The sequence below is a fragment of the Mixophyes fleayi genome, chromosome 6, assembly GCF_038048845.1.
Source record: "Mixophyes fleayi isolate aMixFle1 chromosome 6, aMixFle1.hap1, whole genome shotgun sequence".
NCBI classification, from domain to species: Eukaryota; Metazoa; Chordata; class Amphibia; order Anura; family Limnodynastidae; genus Mixophyes; species Mixophyes fleayi.
This window is the reverse complement of record NC_134407.1, coordinates 26,929,720-26,943,910: the sequence shown is the minus strand read 5'-3', so window position 1 is coordinate 26,943,910 and position 14,191 is coordinate 26,929,720. Positions and strand designations below refer to the sequence as shown.

The 14,191-nt window shown below is 36.5% G+C and overlaps 1 protein-coding gene across 1 annotated transcript in view; it reads left to right on the top strand.

Annotated features, from left to right (window-relative positions):
- Positions 1-14,191, top strand: part of LOC142160952 (alpha-2-macroglobulin-like) — a 102,249-nt gene that overhangs the window by 86,990 nt on the left and 1,068 nt on the right. Inside the window, exons 30-35 of the mRNA XM_075216092.1 lie at positions 189-404; positions 5,538-5,665; positions 6,467-6,557; positions 7,604-7,672; positions 11,002-11,104; positions 11,687-11,728. Of these exons, the coding sequence (XP_075072193.1) occupies positions 189-404; positions 5,538-5,665; positions 6,467-6,557; positions 7,604-7,672; positions 11,002-11,104; positions 11,687-11,728 (649 nt within the window). The remainder of the gene's footprint in view (positions 1-188; positions 405-5,537; positions 5,666-6,466; positions 6,558-7,603; positions 7,673-11,001; positions 11,105-11,686; positions 11,729-14,191) is intronic.

Sequence of the window (14,191 nt, the reverse complement as noted above, 5' to 3'; positions counted from 1 at the left end):
TTTTGCAATCATCCTCCACTAGCAGAAACTTGTTTTTTTGCTATACAATGTCTAATACTTGATCTCATTCAGTAACCTTGTTAATATATTGTGCACCCATTTCTTTATATATATATATATTTTTATATATATATATATATATATATATATATATCACACATTTACACACTACCTTTTTCCTTTCACAGGACACGGTTGTGGCGATTCAGGCACTGGCCAAGTATGCAGAGGCAACATTTAGTGATAAGGGGGATGTAACTGTGACAGTCAGTTCTAAGACAGGATTTCTACAGCAGTTTCATGTGGATAACAGTAACCGGCTCCTGCTCCAGAGAGCGACACTACCGGCCATCCCTGGAGAGTACACGGTGACATCTACAGGAATTGGCTGTGTCTATGTACAGGTTAGAGCAAAATCCCTCTCACTCTATTAGAGTCTATCCCTAACTGTGAGTGTACAGAGCTGAGGACATTTGTACTTATTGTTGTACATATATTGTTGTACCTGCTTTGTGGTTCGCGCATGGAGAAGCACAGAAAGATAGGTTATTTTGCAGAATGTGCAATATTTGCTCAAGTTAGAGGACCTGTATGGATTGAGACATTCCTTAAGAAAGCTGCACAAAGAAAAATAAAATCTAGTTTTAATTTTGCATGAAGTTCAAGTGGTGAATATTGCACATATTTGATGGATCTCTTTGGTTAGCAAACGTCTGCAGAGCATTTTTAATTACCCAAAGTGATCACATCACAAAGAAGTGATGGTTGTGTGATCTCTTCCATTACTTTCAGTGGGATATCTGTTGCACACTCTAGAGGTCATTTACAAAGAGCAAATTGTTAGTCACATGTGCAAGAACAGTTTTGGATCTTCTTCCACCCTATTATCTCCATTTGCTACCCCACCTACATCTCCTTCTCACTTCCCTCAGTTTACTTCCCTAATCCTCATCATCATCATCATCATCAGTTATTATTTCTATAGCGCCACTAATTCCACAGCACTGCACAAAGCACTCACATCTGTCCCTGCCCCATTGGAGCTAACACTCGAAATTCCCTAACATACATACAGAGAGAGAGAGAGGCTATGGTCAATTTGATAAGAGCCAATTAACCTACTAGCATGTTTTTGGAGTGTGGGAGGAAACCGGATTACTCGGAGAAAACCCACACAAGCACGGGGACAACATACAAGGCCATGGTCGGGAATAGAACTCATGACCCCAGTGCTGTGAGGCAGAAATGCTAACCACTAAGCCACTGTCATGAGTTCGATTCCTGACCATGTCCTTATCTGTGTGGAGTTTGTATGTTTTCCCCATGTTTGCGTGGGTTTGCTCTGTGCGCTTTTGGTTTCCTCCCACACTCCAAAAACATACTAGTAGGTTAATTTATCTGTGATTATCTGTTATTTCATTTTATGAATGTATACTAATATACAATATACAAGGTTTGTTAACTATAACACATTTTCTTATAACACATATACGCAGGCTCACATTTGTATTACCTTTCCTTAAGGTTTTTGTCTTGAAAACAATATATTTATATAATAACATGCCCTTTAAAAAGCAATGTGGTACAGCTAGAATATGAAGTACAGTTATAATAAAAGTATAAAATAGTTATTCAATCTGACATCTTGTATATTATTTATAGCTCTCCCCTCCCTTCAGTGCATGGCTTTTTTTAATATCTTTCATCGCTATTGACACGCACATTACATTCTTTAACTTTATTATACATAAAAATAAAGAGATGTACCATATATAATAAAATTAGCTTGGACAGCAATTAAAATTAAGTATAATATTAATTAGAAAAACATCCCTTGAAAATGTTACCAACGACTACACAGAGTATTATAAGACAAATATAAAAATGTTTCCATTTCTATAAATTTCTGAATAGTTAGAACACTTAAGACAAATAATATACAAATGTCTTCTTCACAGTTATAATAGATAATACATCACATGAGTTCTGTGATACTGAGTTAAAACTATCAAATCTGTCTTTGTGACAATTAATTTATGATCACACATATCTTAATGGTAAAAAATACAATTATGTGTTTAATGTATCCCTTATCATTTCCTATTGTGCTTTTTTTAAAGAACAACACTTAATTATATTCTACTTCCATGGATTCAATCTTTCTGTAAAGTCAGGTTAATTATGGCTGCTAAATTATAGTCTAAGGTGTCACAGATTTGATTTAGTTTTCTTATCTATATTATGTAAGCAGTTCCAGTCTACCTTGAATCTAGAAGCCATTGTCTTTTATGTACAAGGATGCAAACCCAGTATACGGGTTCTACAGAGTCTCATGGCTAATCAGGTCTCTTTCCTTGTGTCCCATGGACCTGTGAGTGAAAAGACTTGACACATTTTGGTAAGGCCAGAAAAGTCAATCAGTCAGTTGCAGGTCAAGAACAGACAAAGATACTGGTGAGAATATGGTAATCTTATAGGCATCTCCATCAATATTTTATGAGGTATGATTTTTCTGTTATTGGTGGATCATACACTCATTAAGGCTATAGGCAATGCATCATGCTATTTTAGCCCTGTGTGTACAGCTATTTTTGCAGTTCATTTTTCAAAACCCATTTGTGTCTTTTTACTTTCCCTGAAGCTTTTGGGCAATGTGGCTAGGACTCAATTCCTAGGGGCATATTCAATTAGGCCCATTCGATCGGAGTGCTCTCCAGGCACCTTTGGACATACCAACCTTTGCCTGTTGGATTCCGAGTTTAACTCTATCGGACATTGTCCATTTCGACATCAGGACTATCACAGTTGATTTTGTGTAACCCAGTTCACAGTCATATCCTAAGAAGTGTGTTTCTATAGGACAAACTTGTGCTTGTTTGCTTGTTGATATATGTTTATCGTTCGGGTCAGAACTTGAAGTTTTTATTGTTTAACAATTAAATCCGATCTTTACCACTTAGTGTATATTCCATTTAGTGCCAAGGATCTTTTTTCTTTATCGAACCAATTTATAGGGACAGGAGTTACCTATTTTCTTTTTGGCAGCTACATGAACACCAAGGGAGCGCTGCACTCTATCCAACATTTGTAAATATTCAATTAGGTGCGGGCATCGCGGCTACGTGCCGGAACGGCCCGTGAAGGTAAGCCACGGTACCGTAACACCGTGAATTTCCATTAGCAACCCTATGGGGTGCGAATCTGTGATGTTGGGCTACTGTATTTGCACACTTACATGCACAGCCGCGCGTAGCCGCAATGTCTGCACCTAATTGAATATGCCCCATAGAGCTTTACATATAAAAATTTTAATAAGATTTTGCTGACTGTTGTAGTGTCTACTTTGGCACATGGGAAATCGCAACCTATCCTGAGTACATTCATGCAATTACCAAAACATATTAAATCATACATTTTCTCATCTGTATTAAATTAATTTACATATTTACAAATGGACCACAGAGTGGGCTTTGTAGCTTGTGTCTTTTCAGACTTAACAGCATTTTAGGTCTGATATATAGGACTGGTCTGACAGTACTGTTTGAATTCTAAGTCCAAACTTCTCCATGTGGTAGGAAATGGCCTCCATCTTAGCTAGGACAGTTTATGGGTCTAGTCAGATGAGGCATCTTTCAAAGACTTTTCCTCACTCTCATGGGCAAAGGAACACAAACAATCACTATCCCCCTTCACTCCCCACTTTTGTTTAATTGAGGTGAGATATAATTGCGCAATCATGTTCTAAGAAAATATTAGCAAAGACATCTAATAATATAGCAGAGGCTGTTACATCTTTTATAAAAAAAGGAAATTGCTTTTTCTACAGGATTGAGCAGTGTGCTAAATCAAAGTTCCAAAGCAAAATTATCCATTTCATAACAGAGAACTGTACAAGCTTACTGTACTTTCTAGTACTAGAGCTGGAGTACGAAAATTATATTTGTTTAATGATACAAAATGATTTCTCACTTTCATTACCCGGGAACAATAAGTAAAAAAATCTAATTTGCACTACCGAAAGTCCTACAACACAGATGCGGACAATTTAAGTAATTGGTTTCTCTTAAATGCGTGCTTTTTAGCCGTATCATCTGCACCAGCTACATGGCAGGTGTAAGGCTGACCAATAGTTATGATCATCGCAGCATAGTCTTTATCTTGCAAACTACATGTATGCGTGCTACTAGCTAGCACACAACATGTGTGTCAAGATCTGCATCCTGCAGCAACTGTCTGCCAGGAACTATGTTGGACTTTTGCCTATAGATGTAACCTGCCTGCAGTACCACTGTTCCACCAAAGGGGCCACTGTGGTACTTAGACTGCTCTCTTACCTGCCAGAGCTGGCTCATTACTCCAAGATGCTTAACACCTGTCCCTGGTTTATAATAGCCTGCTTGTCCCAACAGCCTTTGCCAGATCATCTGTTGCTTTTACCTGTGTTTCTTTTTCTGTGTACTATCCTGATTGATTCCCTGGTATTGACCCCTGCTCGTCCCTCTTTTTTTGCACCTCTTCCTGTGACCCTGACTCGGCTTGTCTGTGACTCTGTATCTGCTTGCAGCTCTCCAGTGTTTCAGCATTATCCTGCTGCTGAGTGCTAAAACCAATACCTGCTTTAAGCTCTCCAGTGTTACAGAGGACTAACCTGTTGCAGGTTGTTACTAGTAGTCTCCACTACTTTGTGATAAAGTCCTGCAGACCATCACATCCTGTGTCCGTTATCTGCATTAGAAAAGCTGAGAGCAAGAATATGTGGCCCCAAAATGCTGGAAAAATATATCCTTTGTACAAAAATGTAATAACTTGTCATTGCTTGTCTAGACAGCCGTGCAGCATAATCTGAACATTTAGGCATCACTTCAGAGATTTAAAAAATGATCCAAGGGTAATATGGGTAAAAAAAATTAAATATTTGCTGGTTCAATCTGACCCTAGCTACATATTTGTGTGATTCTCTGTATGACTACTGATTGACTGTCCATGGTAGAAATGGATCTTTATATTAACTCTTTTCCCTGTTACATTAGTGCACCAAGGGTATGGTATTTTAGAAGAGACATTTCTTTCTTTTTTTTCATTCTTTCTTTATTAAAGGTTTTAAGGCAAGGGCAGAGGGATACAGAAAAAAGAAGGGGAGGGGGTACATAGTGGGGAGCAGACAATACCATTTACACCAAGCTGAACAGACATATTTGATAGTGCCTTTATGGTGAGGGGGAGTCAATAATCACACATAAATATACTGTAGTTTTCTAAATTATTTAATCCATCAATTTAAAAAGTGCTTTTGGAGAAAGAATGAAGACATTAATAATCAACAGTAGTCAAAATATGATAGTATGTTGTAGTTTGTACTCTTGAAATAGTGCATTTTGACTACAGACCAATATCCACAAAATATCTGATCAGAGGAAATATGTAGAATAGAGTAAACCACCTGGAAATTTGTGATACAGTACAACAGACACAATGATTGTTCTCCACACCTGCGTTCTTTCTGGTTAGTAAATGTCCTCATTGTCTTCAACCAACAGACAGTCCTGAGATACAATGTTCCTCCACCTAAAAGTGGTGCCACTTTTTCACTAACTGTGAAACCATTTTCAAGAAGTGAATGTCTGAATGATCCAGTGACAACTTTTGGAATTCTCATCAATGCTTCGTGAGTTCTTTATGCTTATGTACTTATTCTTGTATTTTATATATACTGCTATCCTAATAGTGACTAATACACATTGATATTCTAACAGTCAGCAATAAACACTGACATCTTAATTGTGAATAATAAAACTGATATCCTAACAATGACAAATAAACACTGAATTTCTAACAGTGATCAGTAAACACTGATAAAATAATGAGTAATAAACACTGATTATCTAATATTGACCAGTAAGCACTGATATCCTGACAGTGACTAATAAACACTTCTATCACAGCAGTGACTAATTCACACTGTAGTTTGGGAGGAAAATGGGATGGGGATGCCGGTTCAAAAGAGGGGCAGCTGGGAGTCTTGCCCAGCACAGTATTCTTCCTCAACATAGATGTCAGGATGTCTTGAGAAAAGACACCACAACAATTCCAAAATAGAAAATTCAATATAAAAACAATTTAATTTGCAATAAAGTCTGGTGTCAGTCTTGATATTACTGAGAGCTTTTTTTGATCATTAAACTAACAGGCATTTGTAATTTGGAACACATGATTTTCTATTACTGCTTAACTTATTTCACTCCCTTCTGTCCATACCACCAATTGTTTTCAAATGCATAATTTCCCTGCTTAGGATGAACACAAGGCAATAAAATGCTATGTAGCTGGATTTTTCGTAGTAGTGCTTTTAAAAATGCATACAGGGAGCATACAGTAGATTGGAGAAAACTTTTAGTTGACATTAAGTAGATTAAATATAAAATAAAAAATAAGAATTCTGCCATGTCCTTGTGTGTTACCCCTGCAGATACACAGGTTCCCGGGAAAAATCCAACATGGCTGTTATAGAAGTGAAGATGCTATCTGGATACATCCCAGTGAAGAACACAATAAGGCAGGTCAGTCACTATCATGTTATATGCTATTTTACATGGGCATTTACATTATATAACAGCCTTTCATGATCCCTTAGCAATAACCAGTAGGGTTTATTTCCTCTACTGAAAACACAAAGCAAATAGGGCCCAGTGTTTCAGGTCACCATGCTGTAAAATATAGTGATATAGTGATATTATAGTGATATAAGTCTCTATGGATTGTGTGATCATTGTTACAAAAATTTGAGGTGTCTCGTAGTATTTTTCAGTAGTAAGTGCATTATTTTTCATAAAATATAATGAAAACTTAAGCAAAAACATTAGAATTCACCAGCTATAAGCAATAGCATTAGAATTCAAAATGTATTAAACTATTATTTACAAGAGTGTATAAATATATTAGGATCAATTGTCTATTCTTTTAGCCAAGAGCAGCTCCACCCATCATTAGTGGTGCTGTTATCAACTTGCAATAACATTCTCTCAGCAATCGATGGAATGTCCTGAGAAGCCCGAACAGTGTATTCTGATGCCATGGACTAAATTGTTCTGTGTAGTTGACTTTACTGTTAGTCTGTTGTGCAACCTAAAAATAAATTCCGCTCTAAGCCATGCAATAGTTAAGTAGATCTTGGTTGAATCGAAGTTTTGCTGCACGTTACCTGTAAAAACCTTTATGATATGTAGTTGAAGAAGTGGACCTTGTCAACATTAAACAAACAGAAGTTCCACCATAACTCTGAAATGAACAAGACTGATGTGAAATACAATTTGTCAGGCTGTAAGATCCAACCTATAGCTCCTTTAAAGTCCCAATTAAGGTAAAACCATTTTAGGAACCTATTCCTAACAGGAATGTGAATTATAGATAGATAAGAATTGTGAGTTAAAGATTTTGCCTGGAATAAAGGAACCAATGTAGTCTTAATCTAGCAATGAAACCTAGCATTAAATAGGAAAGTTGATTATTGTATGTTTGCTTTTTTTTTCAATATAGTATATATCAATAGAATATGCTATAAGAATCATGTTTAGTCATTGCCTCCTATACCTGTTTCTATTCATAGCTGCAGAAAGACAAATTAATTCAGAGAAGTGACATCAAGACGGACGTGGTGACTTTGTATCTGAATGAGGTATGAAGTATTTGTAACATTTCTCAACTTATGTTTCTGATTTGCTGTTCTTGTCTTTCTTTGTGCTATATATAGCAGGTAGTCTGCTACATATCCTTTTGTACATGTTTTGTTTAGCATAAAGTTAGCCTTACATTACTTCTCTCCATGTGACCATTTTATTATTAACAGTTATTTAAATTATGCAACGCTTTACAGATAATATTTAATCATTGACATCAGTACTTGCTTCAGTGGAGCTTACAATCCATATGTCCCTACCACACAGACACACACACTAGGATTAATGTTGTCAGAAGCCAATTAACCGACATAGAAAATCATCAAACCCTGATGGTGTGTAGTTGGCAATTGTTAATTAAAGTTATTATTTTTTGTCTTATTACACCATGGTAAATTGAAATAAATTAAGTAAAACTTTTTCCAGCTGTATTTACACATAATAGCCCTCAACATCAAAGAGAAAATAACATTTGTAAAAATTGTTAAAATTAATATCAATTAATTACTAAAATACCTGGTGAGGTATTTTATAAATGATATCATAAATGATCATACCCTTAGGTTAACCATTATAGACTTGCTCAGGTACAACCAATGACCTTCAAGATCACATAACAGGCTAATTGCCTTCCACCCGATAGCAACTGTAGTGATTTTGATTTCTTCAGAAAAAAATCAGTTCCTTGAGGATTCTGCTATTAGTTGTGCATTGTAAGATAAATAATTCACCATGGTTGTAACTGTGCTCTCAAAAGGGCTTTGGAATAAAGTTGTGGAAATGCACAAGTTAAGAGACGGATACAAAAAAAGATTTCAAATGCTTTTACTCCTCCGCTGAGTACTGCTAAAAGCATTATTAGGAAATAGCAAGTGTATGGCTCCACCAAAACTTTGCCTAGATCGGGCCATCCCTTCCACCTGGTTGACAGAGCCAAGAAGATATTGAACAGAGCAGCTACCAAGAGGCCAATGGCAACTTACAAGTCTTTGGGGCTGAGATTGGTTGGTCTGTGTATGTGACAACTATCTCACAAGCTTTACACAAAGCTGCCCTGTATGGAAGTGTGGCAAGAAAGAAGCCTCTACTGAAAAAGTGCCACACTCTCATTTGCAAATAAAACAATTGGAATATTCTGACTCCATGTGGCAAAAGGTTGTATTGGTCAGCTGAGACCAAAATAAAACATTTTGGACTGAACTCCAAGCGCTATATTTGGTGCAAACCAAACACAACACACCATACAAAACACACCATACCTACTGTGAAGCATAGTGGTGGCAACTTTATGTTGAGGGGATGTTTCTCTTTAGTAGGTACTGGGCAATTGGTTAGGATTATCTTTTTTTTCATTAGTTGAATGTTGTAAGGTGAAAAGTGCAACTAACACTGGAAAAAATATAATTTACTTTATTTCAATTTCCATGGCTTCAGAAGGTAATGATTACAGCAGGGTAGGATAATTTACTATAGGCACTGTATGTCTATGGAGTATAGGAGGAAACCGGAGCACCTAGATAAAACCCAACCAAACACTGGAGAGCATACAAACTCCACACAGATAGGGAACTGTTCGGAATCAAACCCAATAACCACTGGGGAATCGGGTATCCCCCTTCCCATTCATGAAACAGTAGTGAACACACCACTAGTCTTCCATTATTTCCTATGAATGCCGACCCCCCCCCCCCCCTTCCCCCTCTCCAAGACGTCAATGTCGATTATGGCTTTTCAGGACTGGATCATTCTGTTGAACAATAAAAAATAAACAAAACAGGCTGCATGCCCAAATTTTCAATGCTGGAGAGCCCTTGTTTTCATTATAATAGGAAGACCATGAGCGTCCAATCTGAGCAAAGTGACTTTTGAGCCATAATCACAGGAAGCAAAATTCCTGAGCTTCATAATACACAAGTGATGATGGTAGAGCTGGAATGCCTAATATTTATTGATATTGTATCCTGAGAACTTCACATCTTTGTGTCATAGCCTCCTCTACTGCAAAATTCAATTTGTGTGAAATCCCACCACAACTTTGCTCATCTCTATACTGCTGTCTGTAGGAAATGTACAACACATTCGTAAAAAAAACTGATGTTAAAATACTTGTATTGAAATTCATTTTCAATTAATATTTAGTTGGGTGTAGATCTGCATCACATTTAGCATGAGGTGGTCATTATACAGTATGGGCCTGAGTCATTAAGGCAGCATACTGAGCACATTGTGCATTTATTTAAACTGCGCATACCTCGGCTCTGCATACTCCCAAAGTAGAAACTCTGAAGATACTTGTGGTGATGAGTACAGGTGTAGGTTTACTCTGCTCTACTAGACCAGACACTGAAGGACACATACAATACCTATGTGGAATATAAAATCTCAAAAGACTGCATAGAAAAAAAATATACATGTATTCAATTAATGTTACATGTCTATATTCTTGTCATTTGTGATTATACATGGTCATTTTTGAAAAAATGTTTTCTTGGGTTTTTTTTCTTGAAAATCATTTATTAGGGTTATTTTAATATCTACTGTACATAACAGACATTTTACAGTTGATCCAGATTGCAAAACACATATTATAACATGCATGCTCTGCCATCAGCACTAGTAATTGGCACTTAGACTAGACCTCTAGCTGAATCAAGAGATATGGCAGAAAACCAGCGCGCTTCTGTGTGTGCCTGAGCTTGACTTGGACGTGGCAGCACCGGAACGCCCTTACTGTACATTGCCTATGTGCCATTCCCCACCCCGTTCTCTCCCTGAAATCGTAGTGTGCAGTAAGTGCCTCGAAGTGCCAGTTGCACTCGGAAATGACTGGGACGTGGCCGCGTTCTGTTGCGTATCATCCGGTTCTGAACATGCGCAGAGTGATTTTGTGGACAATGCGCACAAAATCGACAAATACGTTCCTTAATAACCCAGACCCTATTTGTGTAATGTATCTAATTTAAGTTGCCCTTTGACTAAGTATATCCTGACTATATATGTGTGGTGCACATGTTATTTATATATATGTGTATACACACATATATATATATATATATATATATATATACATATATATATATATATATATATATATATATATATATATATATATACACACACACAACACATGCGATATGCTGGGTTTGGATAAGCCCCTGCTACAAGCGTATGTGTGTGAGTTTTGATTGTGAGTGCAATAGGGCAAGTAGTTCAGCAGTGAGCAGCATTGAGGGAGGGGTGTGCGAAGTTGTTGTCATTATGTCTCAGGAGGTGTTTGCAGATTAATGCCAGCATTATAATTAATATAATGTTATATCTTCCTCTCTAGATTGGACAAACCCCGGTAAATCTTTCCTTCATGGTACAGCAGGACATTGAGGTCAAGGACCTAAAACCAGCCACCGCTAAAGTGTATGATTACTATGAAACAGGTAATGAAATATTAGATGTTAGAATCAGTGAAACCAAAGTGCGCACCCTTTAAATTAATGAAATGTGTACAAATTAATAAAATCATTTGAGAGAGTGCAGCCAGGACAATTAAGACCACTGTGTATGTGGGAAAAAAAAGAAATGATAGTTCAGCGCTTTGAAACAAACAATATATAAATCTCTAAGCGTCAGCATGTACAGAAGTAGGAGAATTTTGTGCACAATATTGCTATATTGGGATGAGCTCACCTGACAACGACAAGCCATCTCCTGTAGGTGAGTCCCTAGCCAGTTTAACAACAAGTGTACCTTAGGGTGTCACATTTAAAACCTTCCTGAGTTTCCATTTTCAAAGTAATCAGCAACCTATGAGGGTATGGCAAGGGCGACCTAGACTTTTTTTTTGGGGGGGGGGGGCGTTTTAGCATAGTCACGCCACCTTCAGTCTGATTCGCTAGTCCCGGTTGGCTCGCCCCTGGTTGCGATTGCCCCACCCCCTTTGATCACAACTTGACATTGATGCTATTCTTGTAATATACTACACAACATGGAGCTGAAAGTTGTGTACTATTGTCTTCTAGATGAACAAGCAATTGCGGAATACAACCTTCCTTGCACCTCTGGTAAGAACATTATATGTCTTTACATCTACAATAAATATTATTTAGCACAGAGTTTAAAAGAAGTTATATGTGTTTTCTCTGCATGTCAAACCAAAAAACAAAACACAAAAAAGACTCTCCATATTTCCTTTGGTGAAAAATCACTAAACAATCCAGTAATGAAAATAATTGACTCTTGTAAATGCACTAGAGAGAACAATACAAGTGATAAAGGGATTGACTCGCCCTCAAACATTAAGAATATACAATTTAGCATTCCAGAATACACATGTCCCTCTATTTTATATATGTGTAGTAGTATTAATAAAGCCAGATAGAGACCCTACTGATTTTGGTCCCATAAACTCATAACCATCCTAAATTGTGTTTGCAGGATTCTAGCTGAAGTTTAAGGCCTTACATTAAACAAATCAATTCTTGTCATTATAGATAGACAGGCTTCATGCCTTGCAAGTCTATATCTATCTATCTGTCTGTCTGTCTGTGTCTGTATTTCTATCTATCTATCTATCTATCTATCTATCTATCTATCTATCTATCTATGTGGTGAATATTGACCATTTCATAAATAGAGCATGGATTAAATAAAAATTTTACATTTTGCAATTCTTAGATGCTCTAAGGCCTCTAACATCATTAAGTGACTTTGTCTCAGGTCTTGTATGCAAAACATTTGGGTCCGGGCCCATGTGTAATGCCTAGAAAAGACTTCTATATGCCTCCCTTACTGACAAGACTTTAGTTAAAAGAACATGTCAGATTTGTGTTATGCACTTTACGTGTGAATGAGTGCTCTCAAATCATGGTAACTGTGACATAAGATCCAATGTATGGGAGGATGATCTTACAGGGCCTTATGTGCTGATGATCTGATAATAATCTCTTTGACTCTGGGTGCTCGTTAGAAGACAATATTATTATAATTATTATTATTAATATTATTAACACTTTTGCCTCTTTTTCAGGGCAGCGAATTAATTGGCAAACATCTATGATATTGCCTTTAGATGAATGTGATGGCAAAATGAATGATAATGGGTACCTCTGTAATTGGTTAATGTGTTAACATATTTGGTATCTTTATGACCAAATTTAAATTACAATTTTTAAAGGGGAACATTTTATACATTAAAAAATTTAATTGTGGTCCAAATTCGTACAGCATGCCCACATCAGGATCTCTACTATAGACAGAATTTGTTTTCATTTATTTGAATTCTAGGGTTAAATCAAGTTCATCTACCCTACAGCTTCATGCTGAACTAGGGGACATCCTGTCTATTGTTACATTATTTAGTTGATTGTCTCAGATATTTATCATCCTGGGTCTCACCCACATCTCCTGCAGCTGATGCAACACTGGCTCCTGCAAATATATATTGTAATTTATTGTTAAATTACAAATCGCATCTTCTGATCTTGTATTACTGGCCATATATTTTCACTGCATGTTATCACCAAACAGTTATGGCAAATCTATTAATTCAATTGGTTTTCTCTTTCACCAGAATTTATAACTTTACTGGATAATATTTTCTGGATTAATCATGTTTTTATTCATCAATCAGAATTTTTCAGACTTATAGCTGTACCATATGCAATTGCAATTTAGCTGCTCCCAACAAATGGTATCAGAGTACCCTCTAATACAGTTACTATGCACCAAGGATTCTGTGTCTGTTCTGGATCTGCTCTGACCTTTAATTCCCTCCAAATTGCTTTACCTCTAAATCAATGTGGATATCCTAGACTATTTCCTTGGATGAAAGCGACTCAAAGAAGTGCTAGATTTCCTTTTATTAGTTTCACCAGTGATAAACAATAAACTAATTCAATTGTTTATTACACATTTATCTTACCTGATTCCAGACAGACTGTTCAAAGATAATATAGTCCCATCATCAGCTTTTCAGAGACTCCAAAATGCAGCATTACATTATAGACATATTATACTGTCCTGTCTGTTAACACCCGGGTTTGGTCTGATGTGTACTTACCTAACTTCTCCAGGTCCATCTTAATAATGACCCTAAATTATGCCAATGCATATTTATTCATGTTTTATTAAACAGTGGCTCATTAAAGAGAAATACACATATTAAGATACATGGCTTTATGAATTATGATACATTGCATGTTATATATATTTATGTTTCTGTTCCAACTTCTTCAGTACGTGGGCTGTACCATGCATTCTATAAAGTTACATATAAGAGAACATACAGGCAAAATTCATGCCGGTGATGGTATGACAGAAATAATTCCCTAGAAAGTAACTTTGGTGTATCAAAATAATATTTATTTCAGACATAAGTGCCACCGAAAAGCATAAATAAAATAAATTACAGGATACTTACAAAATTCAAGGAATCATTTAAACAACAGTACTGTATATCAAAGACCAGTGTCAAAATACTGCCATGTTTCTGGTAAAATTACCCTTCCTCATAGTGTGCAATGGGA